Raw genomic sequence first — 27,695 nt, forward strand, 5'->3', positions numbered from 1 at the left:
GCTTGGAGGTTGATGGAAGACTTAACTAGAATAGTGTTCTCCAGCTTTTTCTGATCTAAAACCTGTGGAGACTTACCAAGACCTCCTTGGGATACATTTTTGCAGGTGGAAGAAGAAGCATCTCCTTGCTCTGCTCTTCCGCAGTAGGTGGCAATAGTGATGATAATGGTAATGGTGATGAAGATGATGATGTGTTGGGTTACAGATAGGGTGGGACAGTGTTATGAGGGAATGGGGGTATTCCTTGTTAAATATTTCTTCATATGCCCTTACCCTCTCAATTGCTGAAGGTGTATATATTAATGGAGTCTAATAGATTTCTTAGCTAACATCACATTCCAGCCTAATTCAACAGAGCACACTGCACAATTGCGATCTTTGTCTTGATGTCTCTAGGTCATGCTGAGGGTATTAGGCCTGTTCGCCCTTACCCTGTAGTCTTCAGACTGCCATTGGTGATTCTGGCAGCTGCCCCGTGGCCTGCTGTCACTCCGTGGTCTTATGGGGTAGAGCAGTTCTCTCCTTTCATTACCTGCTCCCACCAGCACCTCCTTTGCTGTCCTAGAAGGAACTAAATTTGGAAACCAGATTTCTAAGCTTGAAAAATTAGGAGCACTGTACAGCAGTAATACTTTGTAGTTCTAAAATACATTTAGTTTTCAAAGTACCTTCACCTTCTTATCTCTCCCTTTGAGAAAGGGGCCATATTTTTATTATCTTCATTCTGTAGGTGAGGAAACTGAGGTTCAGAGAGGTAATGTGGCCAGACGGAGCACCTAGGCCTCAGTACTCCTGGCCTGATCTCTTCTGCTCACCCATAACCCTCACCCCATCTGTCTGTCTATCTCTCACCAGCAGGGCTCACCCCTCCTTCCACACCCATTCCTACCCCAGCAAAAAGACAAAGATAATGACAAGTGACAAAGAAATTAACGGTTACCACGGTCTGGTTTGGGGAATGGTATTTTAACACGGCCGAGACTTCTCCTACCCACGTATTTCTGGAAAGCTGTGGGGCCTGGGGGAGAAGAGGGGCACGGAGCCAGCTGTGGGCAGCGTGCTCAGAGGGCAGCCCCCAGCTCTGTGGTGAGTCTGGTCACACTGTCCACGCAGCCCCAAGGCAGCCTGTTTGGCTGGAGGAGAGGCTCCCCGTAGGCTGCTTTCCTTTGCTGCCTGGGGTTTGTAGAAGGGGGAGTAGTTTTCCATCTACATGCAGGTGCGAGTGCACTGTCACGGGCAAGACAGGGCTGAAGCTGCTTGGGCTCCCCGTGCTTTTCAGGGTTCTGGCAGCGTTTCAGTGGTTTGAAGTTGAAAGATGCCTGTGTTCTCACTACAAAAGCCAAAATGCTTAGGTTGGGAGAAACGCATCTCTCCTGCAGCTGACCATATGTAAGGGAATATGTATTGCCTGTTTGCTTTGTGCCTTATAAGCATTTCAGCTCCCCTTTCTGCCCTGCTTTTCTAACCCAAGGATTTTAATGATCATCATAAATTCAGGTTGCTTTGTACCAAGGAGGGTTTTTATCTTTGGAGCAATGTAAAAGAGGATGGGATAACGCAATGAGACATTTTCTTTCTGGAAGAATTTGTGCAAACAACGTACAAACTATATTCTCCTTGTTCCTAGTTAGTAGCACTTTTTCTATGAATTTTTATGACATTTTATGATGAAAAATTTGCAATATTTGTACAACCTTACTGTAGCTAGTGGTTTCTAAAGGTGTCTTCCATAGAGGATTGAAAACATAAAAAGAGGATTAATGTTTTTGTAAATGTTTCTAATTGCTCCCAACAGCTAGAGATGGGAAAGTAGGCTCCGTGGGTGTTGGTAGTGAGCAAGTTAGTTTATGATTTAAATTTGATAAGGAAAAGTTGTGTGATTGACAAAATATTTTAATGATTTCATTCAATAATATTCTCTGTATGATTTGGTCACAGACACGTGGGACACAAGAATATTCTCTTACAGGAAAAGCTGCATAGCTCATTTCAACTTACTTGGGGGAGCTTTGATTTCTTGTGGTCATGCTGCTTTGGTAGTGTATTTTAAGAAAATCTAAAAATGTGTATCCCGATAGATTTCTTCCTAGCCTTCAGGGGAGACTGGTTCAAAATCTCTTACTAAGCTATCACGATAGACCAAGAAACTGTCAAATCTGAACCAATCATTGTGTAAATAGAAAACCTCTTGAGAGAATTGTCTTTTTAGACTGGAATTTCTTCATTAATCAACTTAGATTTGAGAATGGCTTCTCAGATAGTGCTCTGACAAAAGGAAAAATATGTTGGTTTTTCTTTCCTTTTAATTGTGCCTCTAGCTTTAGAAATAAAATTATGCAATCATGAAAATGTGGAAGTGGTCAGGTTCTCCACATGGACACCTGTACCTCTTGTTTACCTGTTGATGTGTTCTGTACTAGCCCAGGTGCTGCATATAAATCTGTTTAACTGCAGAAATGAAACCCAAGCAAACAACAACTAATCTTTGTTTCAGCCACTCCTAAGGATTCCAACAATCTCAAAGCAAGACCAAGATCCAGGTAGTGTTACTTTAATTTCTGCTTTAATGCCCTTTGTGCCCTGTCCTTGACTAGGGAAAAAACCTCCCAACCCAAAGCCCAACCCCCAATCTCCTTTTCCTTGAGATTTGAAGCTTAGAATATGGGTGAGTTCACTCATCATGAGGGACCTGACTGGAGCATGCAGTGCTGCTGGGGAGACTCTTAGTTTCTCTGTTTATTAGTGCTGGAAGATGGCAGCTGCTGCTTTCTGGTCACCTGACGTGTAGAAGTGGCTTGTGTGATATGTCCCAGTTGTTGCAGGATAATAACAAATAGGGGGAAGTAGCTTCAGAAAGAAGGAAATATGGTTAAAAGGTAACTGACACTGAAATTTACTATCACGACAAGGTGAACACCAGAAAGTAAGAAGTCTGGGGGATAAAATCTAGAGTAGGGAACGAAAATGCTCATGGTGATTTCAGTGAGGCTTGAAGCTTCAGGTAAGCAGTGCTTAGGGTCCATTTCATCCTATCTTAGAGCATCTTCTCATCTTCACAGTTTTTAAATGGATAGAGGCTAGTAGAAGAGGGCGAGCCAGTAAGGCAGAGCTGTGGTTGACATCAGACACCAGGAGGGGGGAGCGAGGAGAAATACTGAAACACTAATAGAACATCAAAGAGGGGAAATGGTGTTGGGACCACTCTTCATCAGCAGACTGCACTGTAAGATAGGACACTATATGTGTGTGTTTCACGTCTTGCTTTGGCTCTTAGTGACTTTTTTCCTCCTTTGGCTGCTAGACACATTCCTGAAAAAGTGAATTTAAATCTGATCATATTTTATATGATTGAAATACTGACATTTAAGGAAATCTTGTCTCCATGTAAATCAGAGTTACTCCTTAGTTTATCTTTTATATCTGGATTTTCCAAATTGGGGTTTTGTTTCCTTGTTTATAGAAGGTACAGATATTTATATTCATATTTTTTTAAACAATAGATCTAGTAATTCATTTTGGGAGGAAAAAAAGTATAGTCACTATTTCTCTCTATGGTTACCACATTTACTCATCCTTTTTTTTTTTTTAAGGATGAGTGGATCTTTTATAAATTAGTCTGTGCTGGCTTTAGGGTGTAGGAATAGTAGCATTTATCTGTCGTCTTGGTAGGAAAAACCTTCTTTGAATTGCAGAAATCTGCTAACGTGTATTATGTTAACCGTAAATTGAACCTCACAGTTTTCACTTCTGCTGACTTCCTCTCTCTCCCAGAGTGAATGAAATTATAAAATCTCATAGTCACATATTCTGTTATTAATATCTGGCTAAATTTTATATATCCTTTTAGGGATTGGTCTCCTAGTCTAATTTGGATGTTTTTATTTTCACTGCTCTCAAACGGGTCTTTACTGAGACCAAGGGAATCAAATTATTTTTATCCTCGTTTTTAGAATAATAAAGCTTTATAGAAATAGAAATAGGGGAAGATCACTATTTTAACACTACTGCATTCATCATTTTGTTGATTCCCTGGACATTTATATTTTAATTGGTTGCAGTCATAGTTTTACAGTATCACTTATTTGATATTCAGTTAAATTTCCATGTGAAAATATAAATACACAGATTATATATGGAAATAACATGGAATGAGATATGTGGTATGGGATAGTGTGCTTAACTATATGTGTGTGTATAAATATATACACACACATTATTCATACACACATTATTGTTTCTTGAGTGAAAAATGTCACTAAAACTATATCTGGCATAGAAAGTTCTTTTAATTTCTAGCTAGGGTCTCTAATTTCCTTTTTTAATCAAGAGTTCCCATTTGACAACTTTGTTGTCCTTTCATATCAGTTCCCTTTACTCTGGTTGAAAGTATTAGAGCATTCTTCCTGCTAGTTCCTACATGCCTTTGCTTTGCCTGTCTTGCCAGTTATATTACAGGGGCCACCCCAGAGCATGTCACATGCCATTATGGTAGCTTTATTAAAGATTGCAGCCTTGCATGACAAACAAAACTCTTGACTACCACAAAGAAACCTTGAGGAGCTTATTTGGGAAATAAAAACTCACTATGTCGAAACCAGCTTTACCAAGAACTGAAGTTGCTTAATAGTAATTGATAGATTCTAATTTCATAAGTGCCGCTACAGTACCTAAATGCTAAGAACAGTTTTCTGAGGTTAATTTGTCTCTAGGACACATCTCTGACTCAAAGGTCATTTTCTTCTTTGACGTGAAGTTAGCCGAGAAGCTGAATAAAACACATGTACACATCCACTTCTTAGAAAATCATATTGGAACTCGTCCACAAACCTATTCCTAAGCAATAGGTTAGTGTACTGAGTTGAATTAATTTAGAAAATAAGTAGGTCTTTAATAAATAGTCTAGCCGCTACTGCCAGAAGATTTCTTCCCTGGCTCATAGGCAGTATCAGAACATTTTAAAAATGGAATTTAGAAAGAGAGAGAGACAGGAGTTTGAATCAAAGCTATGTAACTTTCTACCCATGTGACTTTTGGCAAGTTATTTAGTTCCTTTTTCTTTAAAAGTCATTATTGGAGTTACAGTCTCAGAAGTTACCTAGTTAGCTACTGCCTTATTAGAGATTGAGGGAGAAGGTTAAGAAGAGGCTTTTTGCTTTGAAAATTTCCAAAAACCCATATTTCTCATGGTAAGACAACCTAGACCCCTCAATCTGACTGATGTGTGTTTTCCTTTCCTGAATTTCGTTTGTGGCATATTCCCTTGAACATTTGATTCTTACTCTCAGTTTATCTGTCCCAATTCCATATGTGCCTGTCATTGCATTTGCATGTAAACAGGAGAAAAGTTCTGCAATCAGTTAATACCATGAAGCCCTTCTATTAAAAAATATGAAAGTACCTTAAGTGGAAGGGTTTACATGTTATTAACGATTCCAATAGAAACTGATTTGAATTTACAGAAAGCTTTTCCTTTTGCGTAAATTTAGGTCTAAGGTATAATAAGAGCAAAGAGGTTGAAAAAGATTCTGATTCACGGTTGGGGTTTAGGCAATTATTGCAGATAGTGGCATCCAAGGGACAGTAGAATTTGTGGTTGTTTTGGGAGCTCATCAGTCCTTTGCAGTCACTTTGACATTTGGGGGTATTTTCCATTTCAGCCCAACTTCCGAGAGTAAAGCTTTGCTGTCTCCCTTCTGACCTTCCCTTATTTTGCTGCAGATCTTACTCTAGCACCTCCATAGAAGAGGCCATGAAAAGGGGCGAGGACCCTCCCACCCCGCCACCGCGGCCACAGAAAACCCATTCCAGAGCCTCCTCCTTGGATCTGAATAAAGTCTTCCAGCCCAGTGTGCCAGGTGAAGTGCCCCTATGAACCCCAGCCCTTCCCTTTCCTGTTGGAGTCAGTGGATGGGTGTCTGCCACAAAGGCCTTTGTGTGTTCAGATAATGGGCGGACCTGGCCCTTTCCCATCCCTGGACGGTCTTCACGTTGCTATGATATTCTTGGGAGGGAAAGTGGTTCAAGGCAGATAGATATCACATGTGTCTGGAGCCTTGCCCACACTTGCTATGGGTCAAGAATTATGAAATTCTGTACCAAGAGGATAAAAATGGTTCAACCCCAGACAGCCACTGAGTGCGTGGCTGGGGTCTTGTTCCTGCATTGTGGTAATTTGTATACAAGATTGCTGTCTGTCATTTCCTCAGACACTTAACGCGGTTCTTCTGCGAAAGATTTTGGTGATCAGTGCCTGGCCGGAATCTTCTGCATTTTATCCTTGTGGCGAAGATCCTGTGTCCTGTAGGGTTTAATGTTTTCTAAAGCTGACTGATGGTTAGGGGGTTGGTGGAGGGGTCTAGGGCAGCGACTCTTTCAGGTGGGCTCCTCTGGGTCTTCTGGGGCTAGGACTTTATTGAGCCAGCTGCTGTACAGCTGGGCTGGAAGCGAGGGAGATCAGAGGGGCCTGTCTGCTCCCCTGGCTGCCTGTGAAGTGGGAGACATCCTCCTAGGGAACCTGCAGAACAGCAGATGAGAGCCATGCCTTTTCTTTAGTGAAGGTGCTAGGATACAGCGCCGTCCCAAGTGTTATTTTGGGAGCGACGAGGGCCTTTCCACTGACTAATGCAGGCAAGCTATAAATACAGTGATTTCCTGGAACTTTTTCTATATCTATGTGCATTTTAAATCAAGCCAGCCTCAGATGCTAGTGATTTGCAGATTATTATCTTTTATACTAAAGCAAGAAAAGACTCTCCTTGGCTCACACATTAGCATGACCTCTGTGTCCCGGCAGAGCTCAGCATGTTTTATTTGTTCTAATAAAGTACTCTCCTCACAGTAAAGTTATAGATTGTTTTTTAATATACTAGAATCTGGAACTCTGTGAAATTTGATTCTCTGCCATGAGTTCATCAGATAAAAATTTGCCTTGAGTTTTCTCCTATACTTTGATCCAAATTCTGGCATAATTTCATAGTAACTGGTATTTGGGGTGGGAGTAGCCATGGATGATGATGCTATAAAAATTTCACATGGCTGGCATATTATGACCTAGAAGATTTTTCTATGGATACAAGAAGATTAAAACAATCTGGGAAGCTATCTCAGTATGTTTTCCTTGCAAGGAGATGCTGGAAACGTCCATGCATCTCTCAGGCTGTGTAACCCCAAAAGGTGTGCCAGCTGTGTTGGAGAATGGGTGTGCTGTGGCTTTTAAACATTGCATCATATAGTGGAAGAGACATGACTGGATTTAGAGTCCAGCTCAGCTGCTTATTAACTGTTTGATTTTCAGCAAGTGGCTTAATCTTTCTGTATCTCAGATTCCTAATCTGTAAAATAGGGCCAATACTTCATGGAATTGTAGGGTTTTGCAGAGATAATAAACATAATCCAAATAGCACCATGTTTGGCCCATAGGCACTCATTCCCACACAAGACCACTGAGGAAAGGGACTTGGAGGATAAAGCCCCCTGACCTCCTTGACCCCCAGTGGCAGTTCTGTGATTCATTCCCCACAGTTCCTTGGAGGACTCACAGAGGACTGAGCCGCAGGTGCCTGCTGTATACCGCATTCATTAACACACCTTTTCTTGGCTTTCTTCCCTCCTGCCGTGTCTCTTTTCCCACACCCAAATAAAATACCTGTTCCCAAGTCCACGTCTTAGAGGCTACTTTCAGGAGAACCTGAATTGACAGCTTCTTTTTACATTTCCAGTATTGATATGACTTCAAGAGGAAAAGTATTTTGGTTTGATAAATGCCAAAGAATAGCTGGGCAGGTGACATCTGTATTCATAGCCTAATCCCATTGTCTTTTCAGTGCAGGTTTACACAAATGAAATTTTAATGAGCAGTTTAAATTGATCACATGAATAACAGAGCATTTCTGCAGTATAAAAAGCAGGTAGTACCATTGTGTCTGCTTAATTTGTTTCCATGTTGGTTAATTCTCACTGGAAAGTATAAGAGTCTGTCTATATCATGTAGAATTTTAGTGTATTGCATATTGCTATAAATGACTTGTTAAAATTCTGACTAGCTAGGAAAGCATGAAGTGGAGTATAAACCTATGGAATAGTGCACTCAGTGAGAACCGTGGTGCCCGTGTAGTAACCCCTCTGCTGCATTTGTCTTTACATGTCACTTTAGATAAACTGGGTCACACTATGCTTGCTGTCCTGTATCCTGAGCTTCCCAACTACCCATCTTTCTAGTTCATAATACAGAGCTGCATCATTTCTTTTTAATGCCTGTGTGATACAGACGTACCATAATTGATTGTGCATTGATGGAGATCCTTCTCTCGCCCTATTTCCCTCTCCTTCTTCTTGTCTCTTCCCCTCACTTCCTTCTCATGCTCATACACTACTCTCCTCATATGTGCTCTCCTTGCTCCTTTCTCACGGGTGCCCCTTGTAACCTTTTTCTTTCCCCCTTGTGTCCTCCTTGCATACCTCTGTGCTCCTTCCTGCTCCCCGTCTTTTCTCCCCCTCTCCTTTTCCTCCCCTTCCCTCTCTGCTTCTCTCTTCTCTCCCTCCTTTCCTCCTTTACAGGCGTGAGCCTCCCTTTCCCAGGCTTCCCGGTCAACCTCACCTTGCCCTCATGTCATAAACAAGGTTATTAATAAACAGAGGTTATTAATGACTTCATATCCATATCTTTGTTTCCTCGTCTACTTATTTTCTTGTGTGGAATTCTACAAGTTGGAGTTGCTGAGTCAAAGGCCATAGACCTTTGAAGTATAGATGTATTTTGCTAAACTGTGCTGTAGAAAACATAGCTATCAACTTACCACACCGCTAACGTTGTCTGAGAGTGTTTCCTCTCATCCTTGCCAACACTGGTTAATGTTCATCTTTTTTTTTAATGAGGTCCCATTGGTTTATAACATTATATAAATTTCAGGTGTACATCATTATATTTCAACTTCTGTATAGACTGCATCGTGTTCACCACCAAAAGTCTCGTTTCCATCGTCACCCTACACATGTCCCTCTTTACCCCTTTCGCCCTCCCCCCACCCTCTTCCCCTCTGGTAACCACCAATCTGTTCTCTGTATCTATGTGTTTGTTTGTTTATCTTCCACATATGAGTGAAATCATACTGTATTTGTCTTTCTCTGTTTGACTTATTTCGCTTAGCATAATATCCTCAAGGTCCATCCGTGTTGTTGCAAATAGCAAGATTTCATCTTTTTTATGGCTGAGTAGTATTCCATCACATATATATGCCACATCTTCTTTATCCATTCATCCATTGATGGGCACTGAGGTTGTTTCCAAGTCTTGGCTATCGTGAATAATGCTGCAATGAATATTCATCTTTTTAATTGTTACCAATTGCATTTCCTTGATTGCCAGTGAGACTAAACATCTTTTCTTACCATTATTGGCCATTAATATTTCTTTTATGAATTGTCTACTAGAAGGCCCACTCAGCTTCTGTTGCTACATCTCTTTGCCTAACCACAGAGGCTGTTTGTCTCTTCTTCACTTTTCCTACGAGGTTCTGGACCTATCTTATTTCAAGCACTTGGGAATGTGAGGGTGGCTGTGGGAAAGAAAGCTAACCTAACTTGCTGCTTCACGGGGTTCATGCCCTTCTAGTCCCCAGTACCCCATCTTTCTGCCAACCTTATCACTTAAGACAAACTCTACCTGGGCCACCCTGTTTATAACAATAGAAGAATAAGGAAAACTAAAGAAAAGAGGGGAAGATAATGTGCGATGAAACAAGGTGTAGACTGGAGTTGAAAGGGAAAGATAAAATGAAGCCAATGCTTTAAAAAATGAGAATCACGGGATTGTGAAAAACAGAGTGAATGAGGCTAAGTTGCTGAGTCAGAGTGGCCTAAAGTGGAGTGATAGTGTGGAGAAGAAATAGGATGGAGAGAAGATGCAAAGAAGCAAGAATGAAAGAGGGAAATGAAGAAAAAGATGAGATGGTCATTACATAGGAGTGACAATGTTTATACAAAGGGAGAAGCAGCATATAGGATAAGAGACTGTAGAGACCAAGGGGAGGAGAGCCCACAGACTGGGTGTAGGATTTGGACAGGATTTAAGGGAATAGCTTAGAAGTGGGTGGCATGAATGCCTTCAAATTTATGAAGATAGGTAACGTGATACAGGGAACAATTACAAAGGGCTGATTTAGAATATAAATCTAGAAAAATGAGCAAGGCCAACTTTGGCAGTGTGGGACAATTGGCTTTAACTTTGATATCTGTAAAGAGAGTGTGAACATGTGATTTACAGGAACCTAGACTATCCCAGGGCTCCAGATAGGTGGGTGCTGGTATTACACCTAAAGCATGTGTTTTCATGGTGAGAAACTGATATAAAATAATCGCTGTGTGTAAGAGGGAGATCACCTTTGTAATAGCTGATCCAGGTTATGGAGCCATCCTCTCATAGTCCTGCACAGCTGCCACGTTTGAGAGAAAACAATGTGCAAGGAATTCAAAGTCAGTGATGATGCAAGCATCCAAATCTAGAGACAGTCAAACCCAGACTTGCTCAGTGATGTTTTGATTTTAGAACGCTACACTTAACAGCTGCGAAACATATTTTATTACTGAGATTCCTGTAAGAAAAAAAAATCATACTGTGAAGGCAATACTTTTTAGACCCTAACCTCCTTTTTCTCATTGAAACAGTTGTTTTCATAAGGTAATTTTTTTTTTCATGAAAGGGGTTTCTTCTGTTCCACTGTATGGGGTGGGAACTACCCTCCTTCCACTCTTGACACTAAGCCACCCCTTCCAAAGCCATGCCTGAGGTTTGCAGCCTGAAGTTTCCATGGTGACCATCACCTGCCTCAGTGCCGCCTCTGCTACAACAGCCCTGTTCCAATCATTGAGCATCCACCTGGCAGAAGAGGCAGAGATTGTGTGGAGGAGACATAGCCATCCCTTTAAAGCTTCAGACCAGGAACCTTCATCACTTCCACTCAAATCTAACTGGGGAAACCTAGGCTCGTGGATATAGCTAGCTGCCAGGTGGCTGGGAAATGTCATCCCTGGCAGGGCAGCCATTTCCCAGTGGTGCCCCAGTAAAAGAGGAGAGTGGATGTTGGTGACAGCTCTTTCTGCCACATCCTGTATGGCCAAATACATTGAGATCCACAAGTTAAAACCATTGTGATGCCTGAACAAAACACATTCATGGATAGTATCTGCCCCTGGGTAACTGATGTCCTATCTCTGCTTTAGACATATTGATAATAAAAATTCATTCTATGGTTAAGGAATTGTGGTACATCCATATTGTGGAACTTATGAAGTTAAAAAGAGTAAGGTATGTGTACTAAGTGGAGAGCTATCTGAGATAAAGTAAGGGAAAAAGACATGGTACAGAATATATATGTTCTTAAATGTATAGACAATTTCTGGGAGGATACTTAAGGAACTGGTAACAGTGGTTGCCTCTGGGGAAGAGAATAAGATGACTGGGGACAGGAGTGAGAGAAACTTACTTTTCATTGAATACCTGTTTGTATCTTTTAAATTTTGCCTCATGTACAGATATTACCTATTACAAGAAATTTACTTTTTATTCTATAGCTGTAATGACCAGATGGTACCTGAGAGTGCCAGAGATGTCTTTCCTGGCTGAGTTTACCTGTCTCAAACTTGTCTACCATTCTGTATCCAGGGAATCTTTATGACCAATCTACTGCCACCTCCTAGAATGCAACGGAAATGACAGAAGCATTCCAGAGCATTCTTTAAGGCTCTGATATGTTCTTTGGATTCCTCTTCCATGCCCCTCCAACATGGAGGGTTAGTTTGGGAGGACCTCCATTGTGAGATTACAGATGGTCGAAGTGTTGTGATAAGGGTTCTGTCTTAACTTGAAAGGGAAGTCTGTTTATTGGGTGGTGAGCTTAGAAGACTCTGTCCTGGGTTTTCTACAAATGAATATTTCTTTCTGCAACTTGAGAAATAGGTAAACCCCTTGGGAATAAGAGATGTTCTCAAGATCAGACTTACCTTTCAAGTTCTCTAAAGGATGAATTTGGCCACACAGACAGCTTTGACCTCACAGATTTCCTTTTTATATCATTCCTGTGAGGGCCACTTGTTCCCTTTTAAAATCTAGGAGGATTTAAAAATCTGGTAGGATTATGGCATTCCTGCCCCATCCCCAAACTTTTGGATCTGCAGTACACAGCCAGCCAAGGGTTCAGTTTGGCCATCTTGATAGTTTTTTTTTTTTTAAATGAAAGCTTTATTGAGATATAATCCGCATACTATAAAATTCATATAAAGTATACAGTTCAGTGGCTTTTGGTATATTCATAGTGTTGTGCAACTGCCAGGATTATCTGATTTCAGAACACTTTTATCATCCCAAAAAGAAGCCCCATACCTGTTAGCAATCATTCTCCATTCCCCTTTATTGGCAACTGCTAACTTACTTTCTTTTTCTGTGAATTTGCCTGTTCTGGACATTCCATTTTAATGGACTCATATAATATGTGGTCTTTTGTAACTGACGCCTTTCACTTAGCATAATGTTTGCAAGGTTTATCCACATTGTAGCATGTGTCAGTACTTTATTCCTTTTATGGATGAATAATATTACATTGTATGAATATAGCACATTTTATTTTTTATCATTTTATGGACATTTTGATTGTTTCTGCTTTTTGACTATTATGAATAATACTGCTATGAGCATTCATGTGCAGGTTTTTGTGTAAACATGTTTTCCTTTCTTGGATATATACATGGGAGTGGAATTTCTGGGTCATATGGTAACTGTTGAACATTTTGAGGAACAACTGAACTAATTTCCAAAGCAGCTGCACCAATGTACCATCTTACTAGCAGTGTATGAAGATTGCAATTTCTTCATACCCTTGAAGCACTTGTTATTGCCTGTCCTTTTTATTTTAGCCATCCTAATAGGTATGAAGTGGTATCTTATCATGGTTTTGATTTGCATTTTCTAATGACTAATGATGTTGAACATCTTTTCATGTGCTTATTGGCCATATTTATGTCATCTTTGCAGAAATGTCTATTCAAAATCTTTGCCCATTTTTAAATTGGCTTATTTGTCTTTTATAGTTGAGTTGTAAGGGTTCTTTATATATTCTGAATACAAGTCCCTTTACAGATATATGTTTTACAAATATTTTCTCTCATTTTGTAGGTTGTCCTTTCAACCTTTTCGATGGTATCCTTTGAAGTGCAAAAGTTTTTAATTTTGATGAAGTCCAGTTTATCTATTTTTCTTTTGTCACTTGTGCTTTCAGTGTCACATCTAAGAAACCATTGCCTAGCTCGAGGTCACAAACATTTACTCTTTTCTTCTAAGAGTTTCATATTTTTAGCTCTTTTATTTAGGTCTGTGATCCATTTTGAGTTTGATTTTTGTATATGGTGTGAGATAGGGGTCCAAATTCATTTTTTTGCATGTGGCTATCCAGTTGTCCTAGTACCATTTGCTAAGAAAACTATTAATTCCTTGTTTAATTTTCCTGGCACCCTTGTTGAAAATCAATTGACTGTAAACATAAAGGTTTATTTATGGACCCTTAATTCTATTCCATTGATCCATATGTCTATCCTATGCCAGTACCATACTGTCTTGATTATTGCAGAATTGTAATAAGTTTTGAAATTGGGAAATGTGAGTCTGCCCCCTTTATTCTTTTTAAAGATTGTTTTTGTTATTCCGGGTCCTTTGTATTTCCATATGAAATTTAGGATCAGCTTATCAATTTCTGTAGAAAAAATAAATAAAAATCCAGCTGGGATTTTGGTAGGGATTGCATTGAATCTGTAGATCAGTTTGGTTAGTGTTGCTATCTTAACAATATTTTTTTTCCTCAACTTTATTGAGGTTAATTGACAAATAAAAGTTGTATATATTTATGGTGTACAACGTGATGTTTTCCATCTTAACAATATTAAGCCTTCCAATCCATGAACACGGAATGTATTTACATTTATTTAAGTTTTTAATTTCTTTCAACAGTGTTTTGTAATTTTCAACCTACAAGTTTTACACTTCTTTGCATTTATTCTTAAGTATTTTATATATTTTGATGTTATTCTAAAGGGAATTGTTTTCTTAATTTCATCTTTGCAGTCTTCATTTCTAGCGTATAGAAATATAATTGGGTTTTGTGTATTGATCTTATATCTTGTAACTTTGTTGAACTTGTCTCTTAGTTGTCTGGACACATCTTATCATTAACTTAGATAATGAGATAGGAAACATACTCGTTATTGGACTTCTGACTGCTTAACTAATCCTGTAGCTACCTACAAATCAAGGAAGAAATCCCTTTCAGTGTTTGGAAAACATTGAAAGAATCATTACTGAATGCTTGCATCCAGTTTACTTTTTTCTCATATGGGAAACCAATTGATCTAGTTCCATTTATCGAATAGTATATTCTTTATCCATCAATATGCAGTGTTCACTCCATCCTAAGCAAAGTTTCTCTGTTTGCAAGAGTTGTTTCTGGGCTCTCTACTCCATTAACACATAACACTAGATATAATAGTGATAATGGCTGATACGAATTCGAGGCTTACTTTGTACAGAGGACACATTTACAGCACTTTACGTGTGCTATCTTTTATCCTTACAATAACCCTAATGAGGTAGGTGCTGTTTTATCCCCATTTTAGAGTTGCAGAAACTGAGGTACAGAAGTTAATTTGGCCAAGGTCATGGAGCTAGTAGATCGTGGAGCTAGGGCATAAACTCATGCAGTCAAGTGCTAGAGCCTACACTCTGCTGCCTCAAGAAGGGGCAAGTATTTCTCTTCTCTCTGCCCCACTTGCCTCTCCCAACTTGTCTACTTGGCTAGATATTTAGTAAGTGTGTCTCTGTTCAGCTGCCTCTGCTGGAGGTTGAGTCCTTAAGATAGGGCAGAAGGCAGAATGCTATTGTTCCTGTTGGTTGCAGGCCTCACCCTGCTTCACCAGCCAGCTGAGGACTGGAACTCATCTCCAGACCTGGGCAGTTGGCTGCCACTAGTCGTCGTTGTTGAAGGGCCGGGGTATGCCTTCTAGCTTCCTGGACCTGAATCCTTGATTTCAGGCTTTATCTTGTTTGTGGTAGGGGTCTATCCTTAGAAGTAACATTCATAGTGACAGAGCATTAAGGTTTCCCTTTGAACTTCTCAGTAGTAGATAGGTAAAAGATGTCGGCTGCAGTATAGCATTACTTTGTCATGAGATTTGAAGTCTAGAAGTTCATTTAAACATAGAGAAGTATCTTTGGGCTGTTGGGCTAGATGAACATTTTCGGAGGTAAAAATACAGTCCAGGTATTTCCAAGCTTGACCGTGTCAGTATTCAGCGTGTTCATCTAGATACATGCCAGTCTTGGTTTTTGGAAGGTGTGGTTGCAGTGTGCTGTCTGTCCTAGGCTGCTGCTTGCCTTTTCCTGCTTCTTTCTTTGTTTATAGGGTTTTTTTTTTTCTTTTCCAATAAGTATATGAAAGTTTCTGTAGTAGTACAGTGCTGTGATTTGTGCTGGTAGAAGACAGAAGCCTGGAGAAGGTTTACAAAGGCTTGCCAAGGTGAGGGTGTAGCCAGCCCTGCTATTGGGCAGGGTGCATTTTCTTTTATATGCACCCTCCAGTTTTACAGCTGTCCTTGGCTGGCTGAGTGCTTTAATGAGGGAGTGTGGGGAGGAACAGGACTAGAATCTCTAGAGGATGCAGTGAGAAATGTTAGTATAACCTTTATTTTTAAAATGCTTATAAAACTCATTTGAGTAATAGACAAATACTTCCTTATGTGTAAAATTCAAACATTACAGATCTGTCCCTTCGCCTCATCCCCAAGCCCAGTGTCCTCCCCAGGGAATGTATCCCTCTGACATTTTCTAGTGCACTTATGAATATATATGTGTACCTATCACATCAATTTCATGTTTTTTTTGCCTTTAAAATAATTGGCATCACATTATACATGTTTCCCCCAGGCCTTTTCATTCTATATTATTTCTTAGAGATATATCCATGTCAGTACTGATAATTTTGTAATTCTTTTATATATGTTCTGTATACTGGCTACTCTATTAAAAACTGTATTTGGAAAAATTTCAAATGTATGTAAAAGTAGAGAACCCTCATCCTCAGATCATTTTGAAGTAAATCCCAGATATTGTATAATTTCATACATAAATACTTTATATGTATCTCTAATGGATAAGGCCTTTTTAAAAAACATAACCATTAAACCTTTATCATATGTAACAAAATTAACAATCTCTTAATATCGTCTAATATCTAGCCAATGTTCAGATTTCCTGAATTATCTCAAGTATGTCTTTTTATAGTGACTTGTTCAAATCAGGATCCAAACAAGGGCTATGTGCACATTGTGTTTGTTTTGATATCTGTTAAATCTCTTTGAATTTGATAGGGTCCTCCTTCAGTCTCTCCCCACCTTGATATTCATTCATTCATAAGAAAATCATCCACCCTGCCGACATTTCCACATTCTCTCTTTGGCTGGTTGTCTCTTCTTCCATATCCTTTATTTCCTATAAACTAGTAGGTAGATCTAGGCTTGATTAGAATCAGATTCTATTATTTTTGGCAAGAATACTTCCTAGTGATGCTGTGTACTGCCTACTGCATCACCTTAGGAAGTCCCTGATGTCTAATGCCTCTGTTTTTTTGAAGTTTTATTGATCAGTGAGTTCACATGGTATTAGCCTGATTCTTCCATTATGATAAAGATCTGCAACAGCCTTTCAAATAATGGTTTTATCAGGTATTGATCATCATTGCCTACGTCCAGTGGTGTGTTGGTAAATGTTTAACAACTGGCCATTTGCCAATTTTTATGGTATGAACACTCTTGCCGTGGCCAATTTCACTCTTTCTGATGTGTCACTGAGTGTGGGGTTGGAACAGATGTGCACGGTTGGTTCTCGCAAGCTGGTATGAGCATTTTCCAGCAAACCACTGCTTAGATCCATTACTTCATTGGTAGTTGCAAAATGGTGATACTCTATTTTATTTCTTTTACCTTTATTAATTTGGACCGTGGTTTATTTAACCATTTTCCTATTGTTGGACATTTTGCTTAGGACTATTATGAAACTTGTGAGCTGAGGAATACGATAAAACAATATAATTCTCAATGTATCACTAAATTCCTTATATGCATTTGAGTTTATAGAATTATATGAAAACTGAAATAGACTTCTGTAGTGGTGACCAGGAAAAGTGTTTTATTCATTTAACCAATATTTATTGAGCACTTACTGTGTGCTTGGTACTGTGGAGAATTCCAAGAGGAATATGGATATGGCCCCACATTCTGCCAGTCAGTATTACAGTTACAGGTGAGAAAGGTGCTGAGTCTGGGTGGTTTCTAACAAGGGTGATCTGTGGGTGTGTTGGTCGGGGGTGCACAGGGTGTTGAATTAACCTTTGGAGGATATGATTTTTGGAGTCAATTTCTGTTGATTCTTCTTTGATATCTGCCTTGGTTCACTTTTTATTACCAGTTGCCTGGGAGTCTACTATAGTAATCTCTAGTCTGGTTTGCTTGCTTCATTCCTTCCTTCATAGAGCAACAAGATTGCTTTTCATTTTTTGTGTGTGTGAGGAAGACCAGCCCTGAGCTAACCATCCGATGCCAATCCTCCTCTTTTTGCTGAGGAAGATTGGCCTTGGGCTAACATCCATGCCCATCTTCCTCTACTTTATATGGGACGCCACCACAACATGACTTGACAAGCAGTGCGTCGGTGCATTCCCGGGATCCGAACCTGCGATCCCTGGGCCACGGAAGCGGAGCACGCGCGCTTAATTGCTGCACCACTAGGCCGGCCCCAGGATTGCTTTTCTTAAGTACAACTGTGATGTCACCTTTCTACTCAAAACCCTTCAGGACCTTCTATGTAAACACCAAATTCCTTTGTCTTGACAACTGGATCTGAAGCCATGAGAATACATGAATTTAGTAAGGGACACAGTACCATGGCCTGGCATGCCCAGGAAGTCGTGTATTTCAGGAGTAACTGGAGACCAGTTAGAAGTTGGTCTGATATTTTAAAAATTCATGATGGAAAAGAGACAATTGCAAGATAATAGAATCTTTTTCCGGTTTGCCTGCCTGCCTATCTTCCTTCCATCCTTCTTTCTAACACACACACACACACATGCACGCACACACGCACAGCTAGTGATTATAACCAGCCTAAGGAGTTTAATAGTAAAATGATTAGGAGAAATGCATTTATGTGAATGTAATAGGAGAAATGAAACAACATTTACCAAGGTTAAATCTCATGCCTTTTTGTCGCTTAACTCTGCCTATGTCTCCATCCATCTGGGACCTAGTTAACTCTTATCACATATCCCATGGTGCAGGAAGAAGGAGTTATTGGTGAACGCTGGCAAATAAATTCTAGGATCATAGAGTGTCACTGCTAAAAGAGAACTTGAATGTCATCTCAGACAACTCTCACATATTACGGGCGAGGAGACTGAGATCTGGAGAATGTAATTGCTTTGTTCTTCATCAGAATCCTTTGAAGATGGGAAATCTTTGTTCAGATGTTTGTTGCAGCAGGTTTGGTGTCAGAGAAAGCAATCTGTGTTAATTTAGTATTGGGGGCACACCTTACTATTTTTCTATAGGTAATAACACTGATATCTAAAGTAAAAAGATATATTAAAAAATATATATGGTGCCATCTGTATGCAAGAAACCAATATTGTTTGCCTGTGTTTTCTTCCATGTGATTTACAGTGTTGGGCAGATTTCCCCGAGGTACTTCAGGGAGACTGGAAAGAAAGTTCTGCCTTCATAAATACTTGGGAATCTTAGGAATATGTTTCTTTTTTTAATGATCAAAAAATTGTTATTATCAAAAAACTTTATATGTAAAAAAAGAAAAAGAATAGTATGCTGAACCCCTGGCTTCAACAGTTATCAACTATGGCCCATCTTGTTTCATCTATATTCTCCCTCCCATACGATTAGTTATACTTTCTTTCCCACTCTTAGCTTTTAAAAACACTATTGAGGTATAATTTGTAGACCATAAAGTTCATCCATTTTAAGTGTACAATCAGTGATTTCTAGTACATTTATCAAATTGTGCTGTCACCATAATTCAGTTTTAGAACATTTTCAGCACCCCAGTAATATCTCTCATGCCTGTTTATAGTTAATTCCCATGCCCAGCCCCATGCAACCACTAATATACTTTCTGTTTCTATAGATTTGCCTTTTCTGGACATTTCATGTAAATAGAATCATACAGTATAGGGTCTTTTGCATCTGGCTTCCTTTACTTTGTATAATGTTTTTTTTGTGTGTGCTTGCGTTATCTCCTTGCTTTTTTTTTTTTATTGAGGTCATAATAGTTTATAACATTGTGAAATTTCAGTTGTAAATTATTATTTGTCAGTCACCGTATAAATGTGCCCCTTCACCCCTTGTGCCCACCCCTCAACCCACTTCCCCTCTGGTAACCACTAAACTCTTCTCTTTGACTGTGTGTTAGTTTATCTTCCACATATGAGTGAAATCATACGGTGTTTGTCTTTCTCTGTCTGGCTTATTTCGCATAACATAATACCCTCCAGGTCCATCCACATTGTTGTGAATGGGACGATTTTGTCCTTTTTTATGGCTGAGTAGTATTCTATTGTATATATATACCACATCTTCTTTATCCAATCATCAGTCGATAGATACTTGGGTTGCTTCCACTTCTTGGCTATAGTGAATAATGCTGCAGTGAACGTAGGGGTGCGTAAGTCTCTGTGAATTGTTGATTTCAAGTTCTCTGGATAAATACCCAGTAGTGGGATAGCTGGGTCATATAGTATTTCTATTTTTAATTTTTTGAGAAATCTCCATACTGTTTTCCATAATGGCTGTACCAGTTTGCATTCCCACCAGCAGTGTGTAACAGTTCCCTTTTCTCCACATCCTCTCCAACATTTGTTATTTTTTGTCTTGGTGATTATAGCCATTCTAATGGGTATAAGGTGATATCTTAGTGTAGTTTTGATTTGCATTTCCCTGATGATTAGTGATGTTGAACATCTTTTCATGTACCCGTTGGCCATCCGTATATCTTCTTTGGAAAAATGTCTGTTTATATCCTTTGCCCATTTTTTGACCAGGTTTTTTGTGTTTTTGTTGTTGAGTTGTGTGAGTTCTTTATGTATTTTGGAGATTAACCCCTTGTCAGATATATCATTTGTAAATATCTTCTCCAAGTTGGTGGGTTGTCTCTTTGTTTTGTTCCTGGTTTCCTTTGCCTTGCAGAAGCTCTTTAGTCTGATGAAGTCCCATTTGTTTATTTTTTCTTTTGTTTCCCTTGTCTGAGTAGACGTGGTATTCGAAAAGATCCCTCTAAGACTGATGTCAAAGAGTGTACTGCCTATATTTTCTTCTAGGAGTTTTATGGTTTCACATCTTACCTTCAAGTCTTTGATCCATTTTGAGTTAATTTTTGTGTATGGTGAAAGATAATGGTCTACCTTCATTCTTTTGCATGTGGCTGTCCAGTTTTCCCAACACCATTTATTGCACAGCCTTTCCTTTCTCCATTGTATGTTCTTGGCTCCTTTGTTGAAGATTAGCTGTCCATAGATGTGTGGTTTTATTTCTGGGCTTTCAATTCTGTTCCATTGATCTGTGTGTCTGTTTTTGTACCATTACCATGCTGTTTTGATTACTATAACTTTGTAGTATATTTTGAAATCAGGGATTGTGATGCCTCCAGCTTTGTTCTTTTTTCTCAGGATTGCTTTATCTATTTGGGGTCTTTTGTTGCCCCATATGAATTTTAGGATTCTTTGTTCTCTTTCCACGAAGAATGTCATTGGGATTCTGATTGGAATTGCATTGAATCTGTAGATTGCTTTAGATAGTATGGATGTTTTAACTATAATTATTCTTCCATTCCATGTGCATGGAATATCTTTCCATTTCTTTATGTCACCATCTAGTTATTTCAATAATGTCTTATAGTTTTCATGTATAGGTCTTTTCACCTCCTTGGTTAAATTTATTCCTAAATATTGTATTCTTTTTGTTGCAATTGTAAATGGGATTGTATTCTTGAGTTCTCTTTCTGTTAGTTTGTTATTAGAGTATAGAAATGCAACTGATTTTTGTAAGTTGATTTTCTGCCCTGCAACTTTGCTGTAGTTGTTGATTATTTCTAATAGTTTTCCAATGGATTCTTCAGGGTTTTCTGTATATAAAATCATGTCGTCTGCAAACAGCGAGAGTTTCACTTCTTCATTGTATATTTGGACTCCTTTTATTTCTTTATCTTGCCTAATGCTCTGGCCAAAACCTCCAGTACTGTGTTGAATAAGCGTGGTGAGAGTGGGCACCCTTATCTTGTTCCTGTTCTCAGAGGGATGGCTTTCAGTTTTTCCCCATTGAGTATGATGTTGGCTGTGGGTTTGTCATATATAGCCTTTATTATGTTGAGGTACTTTCCTTCTATGCCCATTTTATTGAGAGTTTTTATCATAAATGGATGTTGGATCTTGTTAAATGCTTTCTCTGCATCTATTGAGATGATCATATGGTTTTTATTCCTCGTTTTGTTAATGTGGTCTATCACACTGATTGATTTTTGGATGTTGAATCATCCCTGCATTCCAGATCAATCCCAGTTGATCATGGTCTATAATCTTTGTAATTTATTGCTGTATTTGGTTTGCCAGTATTTTGTTGAGGATTTTTGCATCTATGTTCATCAGCGATATTGGCCTGTAATTTTCCTTCTTTGTGTTGTCCTTGTCTGGCTTTGGTATCAGGGTGATGTTGGACTTGTAGAATGTATTAGGAAGTGTTCCCTCTTCTTCTGTTTTTTGGAATAGTTTGAGAAGGATAGGTATTAAATCTTCTTTGAGTGTTTGGTAAAATTCTCCGGAGAAGCCATCTTGTCCTGGACTTTTATTTTGGGGGAGGTTTTTGATTACTGTTTCAGTGTCTTGTGATTGGTCTATTCAGATGCTCTATTTCTTCTTGATTCACTTTTGGGAGGTTGTGTAAGTCTAAGAATTTATCCATTTCTTCTAGATTGTCCAATTTGTTGGCATATAGTTTTTCATAGTATTCTCTTATAATCCTTTGTATTTCTGTGGTATCCATTGTAATTTCTCTTCTTTCATTTCTAATTTTATTTATTTGAGCCTTCTCTCATTTTTTTCTCAGTGAGTCTAGCTAAGGGTTTGTCAATTTTGTTTATATTCTCAAAGAACCAGCTCTTAGTTTCATTGATCCTTTTTACTGTTTTTTTTTTCTTGTTTCAATTTCATTTATTTCTGCTCTGATTTTTATTATTTTCCTCCTTCTGCTGACTTTGGGCTTTGTTTGTTCTTCTTTTTCTAATTCTGTTAGGTGAAGTTTAAGATTGCTTATTTTAGATTTTTCTTGTTTGTTAAGATGGACCTGTATTGCTTTGAATTTCCCTCTTAGGACCACTTTTGCTGCATCCCATATGAGTTGGTATGGTGTATTTTCATTCTCATTTGTCTCCAGATATTTTTTGATTTCTCCTTTAATTTCTTCAATGATCCATTGGTTGTTCAGTAGCATGTTGTTGAGTCTCCACGTATTTGTCACTTTCCGAACTTTTTTCTTATAGTTGATTTCTAGTTTCATAGCATTATGGTCGGAAAAGGTGCTTGATATGATTTCAGTCTTCTTAAATTTATCGGGGCTTGCCTTGTTTCCCAACATGTGGTCTATCCTTGAGAATGTTCCATGTGAAATTGAGAAGAAGGTGTATTCTGCTGATTTTGGATGGAGTGCTCTATATATATTTATTAAGTCCATCTGGTCTAGTTTTTCGTTTAAATACACTATTTCCTTGTTGACTTTCTGTCTGGATGATATATCCATTGATGTAAGTGGGGCGTTAAGGTCCCCTACTATTATTGTGTTGATAATATCTCCTTTTAGGTTTGTTAATAGTTGCTTTATGTACTTTGGTGCTCCTGTATTGGGTGCATATATATTTATAAGTGTTGTGTCTTCTTGGTGGAGTGTCCCTTTTATCATTATGTACTGCCCCTCTTTGTCTCTCATTATCTGTTTTTTCTTGAAGTCTACTTTGTCTGATATAAGTATGGCAACACCTGCTTTCTTTTGTTTGCCATTGGCTTGGAATATCATCTCCCATCCCTTAACTCTGAGCCGGTGTCTGTCTTTAGAGCTGAGATATGTTTCCTGGGGGCAGCATATCATTGGGTCTTGTTTTTTAATCTATCCTGCCACTCTGTGTCTTTTTTTTTTTTTTGGTGAGGAAGATTGGCCCCTGAGCTAACATCCATTGCCAATATTCCTCTTTTTGCTGAGGAAGATTAGCTCTGAGCTAACAGCTGTACCCATCTTCCTCTGTTTTGTATGTGGGGTACCACCATAGCATGGCTTGATGAGCAGTGCGTAGGTCCACGCCCAGGATCCAAACCTGCGAACCCCAGGCTACTGAAGCAGAGCACGGGAACTTAACTACTACGCCACCTGGCCAGCCCCCATTCTGTGTCTTTTGATTGGAGAATTCAATACCTTTACATTTAGAGTGATTATTGATATATGAGGGCTTAATGCTGCTACTTTATCACTCATTTTCCAGTTCTGCATTTCGCTTGTTTCTTGTCCCATGTATTTCAGACTACTAATTCAGTTTGGTAGTTCTCTATCATGATTTTCTTAGTTTTCTCTTTATTTTAATCATACATGTCTCTGTTTTGATTATTTGTTTAGTGGTTACCATGAGGTTTGTATAAAAAATATCTCGTAGAGGAGATAGTCCATTTTCTGATGGCCTCTTATTTCCTTAGACTAAGCCAATTCCATCCCTTTCCTCTCCCTCTTCTAAGTTATTATTGTCACAACTTATTCCAACTTGTGTTGTGAGTTTGTGGTTAAAATGACAAGATTGTGTTTACTTCTGATGTTTCCCTTCCCTTTATTTTTAATGTTATAATTAAGTGTTTGCTAACCTGTTCTGATAGAGAGCTGCAATTTTCTGATTTTATCTGCCTATTTATCTCCTTGATCAAGGGTTTGTAACCCCTTTCTGTTTTTTTTAGGTATGAGGGCCTTCTTGAGTATTTCTTGTGGGGGAGGGTCTTGTGGTGATGAACTCCCTTAGCTTTTGTTTATCTGTGGAAGTTTTTATTTCTCCATCATATCTGAAGGATATTTTCGCTGGATAGAATATTCTCGGCTGAAAGTTTTTATCTTTCAGAATTTTGAATATATCATTCCACTCTGTCCTAGCCTATAAGGTTTCTGCTGAGAAATCCACTGAAAGCCTGATAGAGGTTCCTTTGTAAGTTTTTTTCTTCTGCCTTGCTGCCCTTAATATTTTTTTCTTTGTCATTGACTTTTGCCAGCTTTACTACAATATGCCTTGGAGAAGGTCTTTTTACATTGATATAATTATGAGTTCTAATAGCTTCTTTCACTTGTCTTTCCAGCTCCTTCTGCAGGTTTGGGACATTCTCAGCTGTTATTTCTTTTAACAAGCTTTTTGCTCCATTCTTCTTCTCTTCTCCCTCTGGAATACCTGTAATCCTTATGTAGTGTTTCCTAATTGATTTGGATATTTCTTGGAGAATTTCTTCATTTCGTTTTAGTCTTAGTTCTCTCTCCTTCTCCATCTGAAGCATCTCTATATTTCTGTCCTCCAGATTCTCTTCTCCACATCAGCTCTGTTATTCAGGGAGTCCAGATTTTTCTTTACCTCATCCATTGTGTTTTTCATCTCCAACATTTCTGATTGGTTTTTCTTTATAGTTTCAATCTCTTTTGTGAAGAAGTTCCTTATTTCATTGAACTGTCTATCTGTGTTTTCTTGTAACTCATTGAGTTTTTTAATGATAGCTGTTTTGAATTCTCTGTCCTTTAGATTATACATTTCTGTGCCTTCAGGATTGATTTCTGAGTGCTTGTCATTTTCCTTCTGATCTGGAGTATTAATATATTTTTTCATACTGTTTGATGGTGTGGCTTTGTGCCTCTGAATAGTGTGATAGTATCTGGTTGCAGCTTTCACCTGCCGCTACTGGTTGGGGGTCAAGAAATGTGTCTTCTGAGCCCGCTGTGATCAGTGGCTCACTCGCTCACAGCTGCTGCTTTTCTATTGTACGCGTGGGCACTCTGGCTGACCGGCTGAGCTGGAGTGCTGGGCAGGGAGAGGGGTACTTGCTATTGCCTGAGCGATCCCAGCGGCATTCTTGCTCTGCCCTCACTATCTGCTCTCCTGGGGTGCTGGCTTGATGAAGACACTCCTGCAATAGCTTAGTCACCTCTGTGTGGGGCTTTCCCATGGGCTGGGAGGGAACTTGGAGAGCAAAGGTGTTCCCACGGAGGGCTGCGCCTCCTCCCTCTCCTCTTAGAGCCCTGTGCCGTCCCAGGGTCGCTGCTCTTCAGGAGGGAGAAAAGATCCCCTTACCTCCTTCCACTTCCTCTGGGAGTCCAGCACTGCCACCTTCAGACATAGGGCTGTGTGGGTCTCAGATGTCTTTTGTGTTGTGTAAATGTCCTCTGTTGGTATTTGAATGTCCTTTTCATTGTATCTTAGAGAGGACAGTCTAAGGGAAGCACTCCGCCATGATGCTGACGTCACTCTTCTGTATAATGTTTTTGAAGTTCATCCATGTTGTAGCATGTATCAGTATTTCTTTTTTTTTTTTTTTGGTGAGGAAGATTGGCCCTGAGCTAACATCTGTTGCCAATATTCCTCTTTTTTCTTGAGGAAAATTGTCCCTGAGCTAACATCTGTGCCTGTCTTCCTCGATTTTGTATGTGGCATGCCGGCACAGCATGGCTTGATGAGCGGTGAATAGGTCCGTGCCCGGGATCCGAACCCGTGAACCCTGGGCTGCCGAAGCGGAGTGTGTGAACTTAACCCCTACACCACCGGGCTGGCCCAAGGTATTTCATTTCTTTTTATTGCAGAATAGTATTCCATTGTATGGCTATTCTGCATTTTTTCTATCCATTCTTCAGTTTGAGGGACATCTGAGTTGTTTCTACTTTTTGCCTATTATGATTAATGCTGCCATGAACATTTGCATGGAAGTCTTTGTGTGAACATATGTTTTCATTTCTCTTGACAAAATACCTAGGAGTAGAATTGCTGGGTGTATGGTAAATTTATGTTTAACTTTTTAAGAAACTATTAAACTGTTTTCTAGAGTGTCTGTACCATTTTACATTCCCACCAGCAATGTATGAGGGTTACTCTTTCTTCACATCTTCACCAACACTTATTATTATCTTTTTTGTTATAGCTATCCTAGGAGGTGTGAAGTGGTATTTCATTGTGGTTTGGATTTGCATTGCCCTAATGACTAATGATGTTGAACATCTTTTTATGTGCTTATTAGTGATTCCTGTATCTTCTTTGGTGAAACCTCTACTCAGATTATTTGCCCCTTTTTTTGTGTGTGTGTGAGGAAGATCAGCCCTGAGCTAACATCCAATGCCAATCCTCCTCTTTTTGCCAAGAAAGACTGGCCCTGGGCTAACATCTGTGCCCATCTTCCTCTACTTTATATGGGACGCCGCCACAGCATGGCTTGACAAGTGGTGCGTTGGTGTGTGCCTGGGATCCGAACCCACGAACCCTGGGCCGCCAAAGTGGAGTGTGCGCACTTAACTGCTGCACCACCGGGCCAGCCCCTATTTGCCGATTTTTTAATTGTGTTTGTCTTATTGTTTAGTTGTATGTTCTGGAGTTCTTTGTATATTCTGGATACAAGTCCTTTATCAGATAGGTGATTTGCAAATATTTTTTCCCAGCCTGTGACTTTTCTTTTCATTTTCTTAATGGTACCTTTTGAAGCACAAAAGTTTTGAATTTTGATGAAGTGCAATTTGTCAATTCTTTCCTGTTTGGGTCATGCTTTTGGTGTCATATCTAAGAAATCTTTGCCTAACTCAAGGTCTTGAAGATTTTCTCCTCTTTTCTTCTAAAAGTGTTATAATTTTAGCTCTTACATTGATGTTTCTAATCCATTTTGATTTAATTTTTGTGTATAGTGTGAGGTGATGGTCTACGTTCATCTCTTTGTATGGGGATATCCAGTGGTCTCAGCACTACTTGTTGAAAAATACTCTCCTTTCCCTAGTGAATTGCCTTGGCACCTTTGTCGAAAATCACTTGGCTGTAAATATAAGGGTTTATTTCTAGACTTTCCATTCTGTTCTGGTTGATCTATATGTCCTTATGCCTGTACTATATTGAATAGTTTTTAAAGCAGAGGAGTCATACGTAGTCTTGTGAAGAGGTGATCTCATGACCCCAGAAGGCTAAATATTTACTACAGTGGCACATTATTAGCTAGTATCCAGCATCTTATTTATCTGAGTTTGTGGTATATAGCATATTCAGAAGCATTCTTGTAGTTCCTTGAAGTTGCAATACTTTCTTGTTTTGCAGCCTTCTGACATGTTTATTCCCTGGATATATAATCATCCCTGTCCAACTGCTTATCCCCCCTCTCAGTGCACTTTTCTGCTCTTTACCACTACCTGTTCTATATGTTCAAAATGTGATACTCATTGCTGCCTCATAGTAGCCTTGTGACCTTGGTGATGTTATTTTACTTCTCCAAGCCTTAATTTTCTCATCTGCAAAGTGAAAGAAATGAATTTGGTCTCATTACTTTTCCAAACTCAGTTATTAATGTTTTCCATGT

At 39.2% G+C, this 27,695-nt stretch overlaps 1 protein-coding gene across 2 annotated transcripts in view; it reads left to right on the forward strand.

Moving 5' to 3' along the window:
• The window catches only part of REPS2 (RALBP1 associated Eps domain containing 2), a 207,714-nt gene that overhangs the window by 122,892 nt on the left and 57,127 nt on the right, over positions 1-27,695 (forward strand). For both annotated transcript variants that reach the window (XM_058535505.1, XM_058535506.1), the window contains exons 12-13: positions 2,495-2,540; positions 5,719-5,855. In XM_058535505.1, the coding sequence (XP_058391488.1) occupies positions 2,495-2,540; positions 5,719-5,855 (183 nt within the window). The remainder of the gene's footprint in view (positions 1-2,494; positions 2,541-5,718; positions 5,856-27,695) is intronic.

The sequence above is a fragment of the Diceros bicornis genome, chromosome X (genome assembly GCF_020826845.1).
Source record: "Diceros bicornis minor isolate mBicDic1 chromosome X, mDicBic1.mat.cur, whole genome shotgun sequence".
NCBI lineage: Eukaryota > Metazoa > Chordata > Mammalia > Perissodactyla > Rhinocerotidae > Diceros > Diceros bicornis.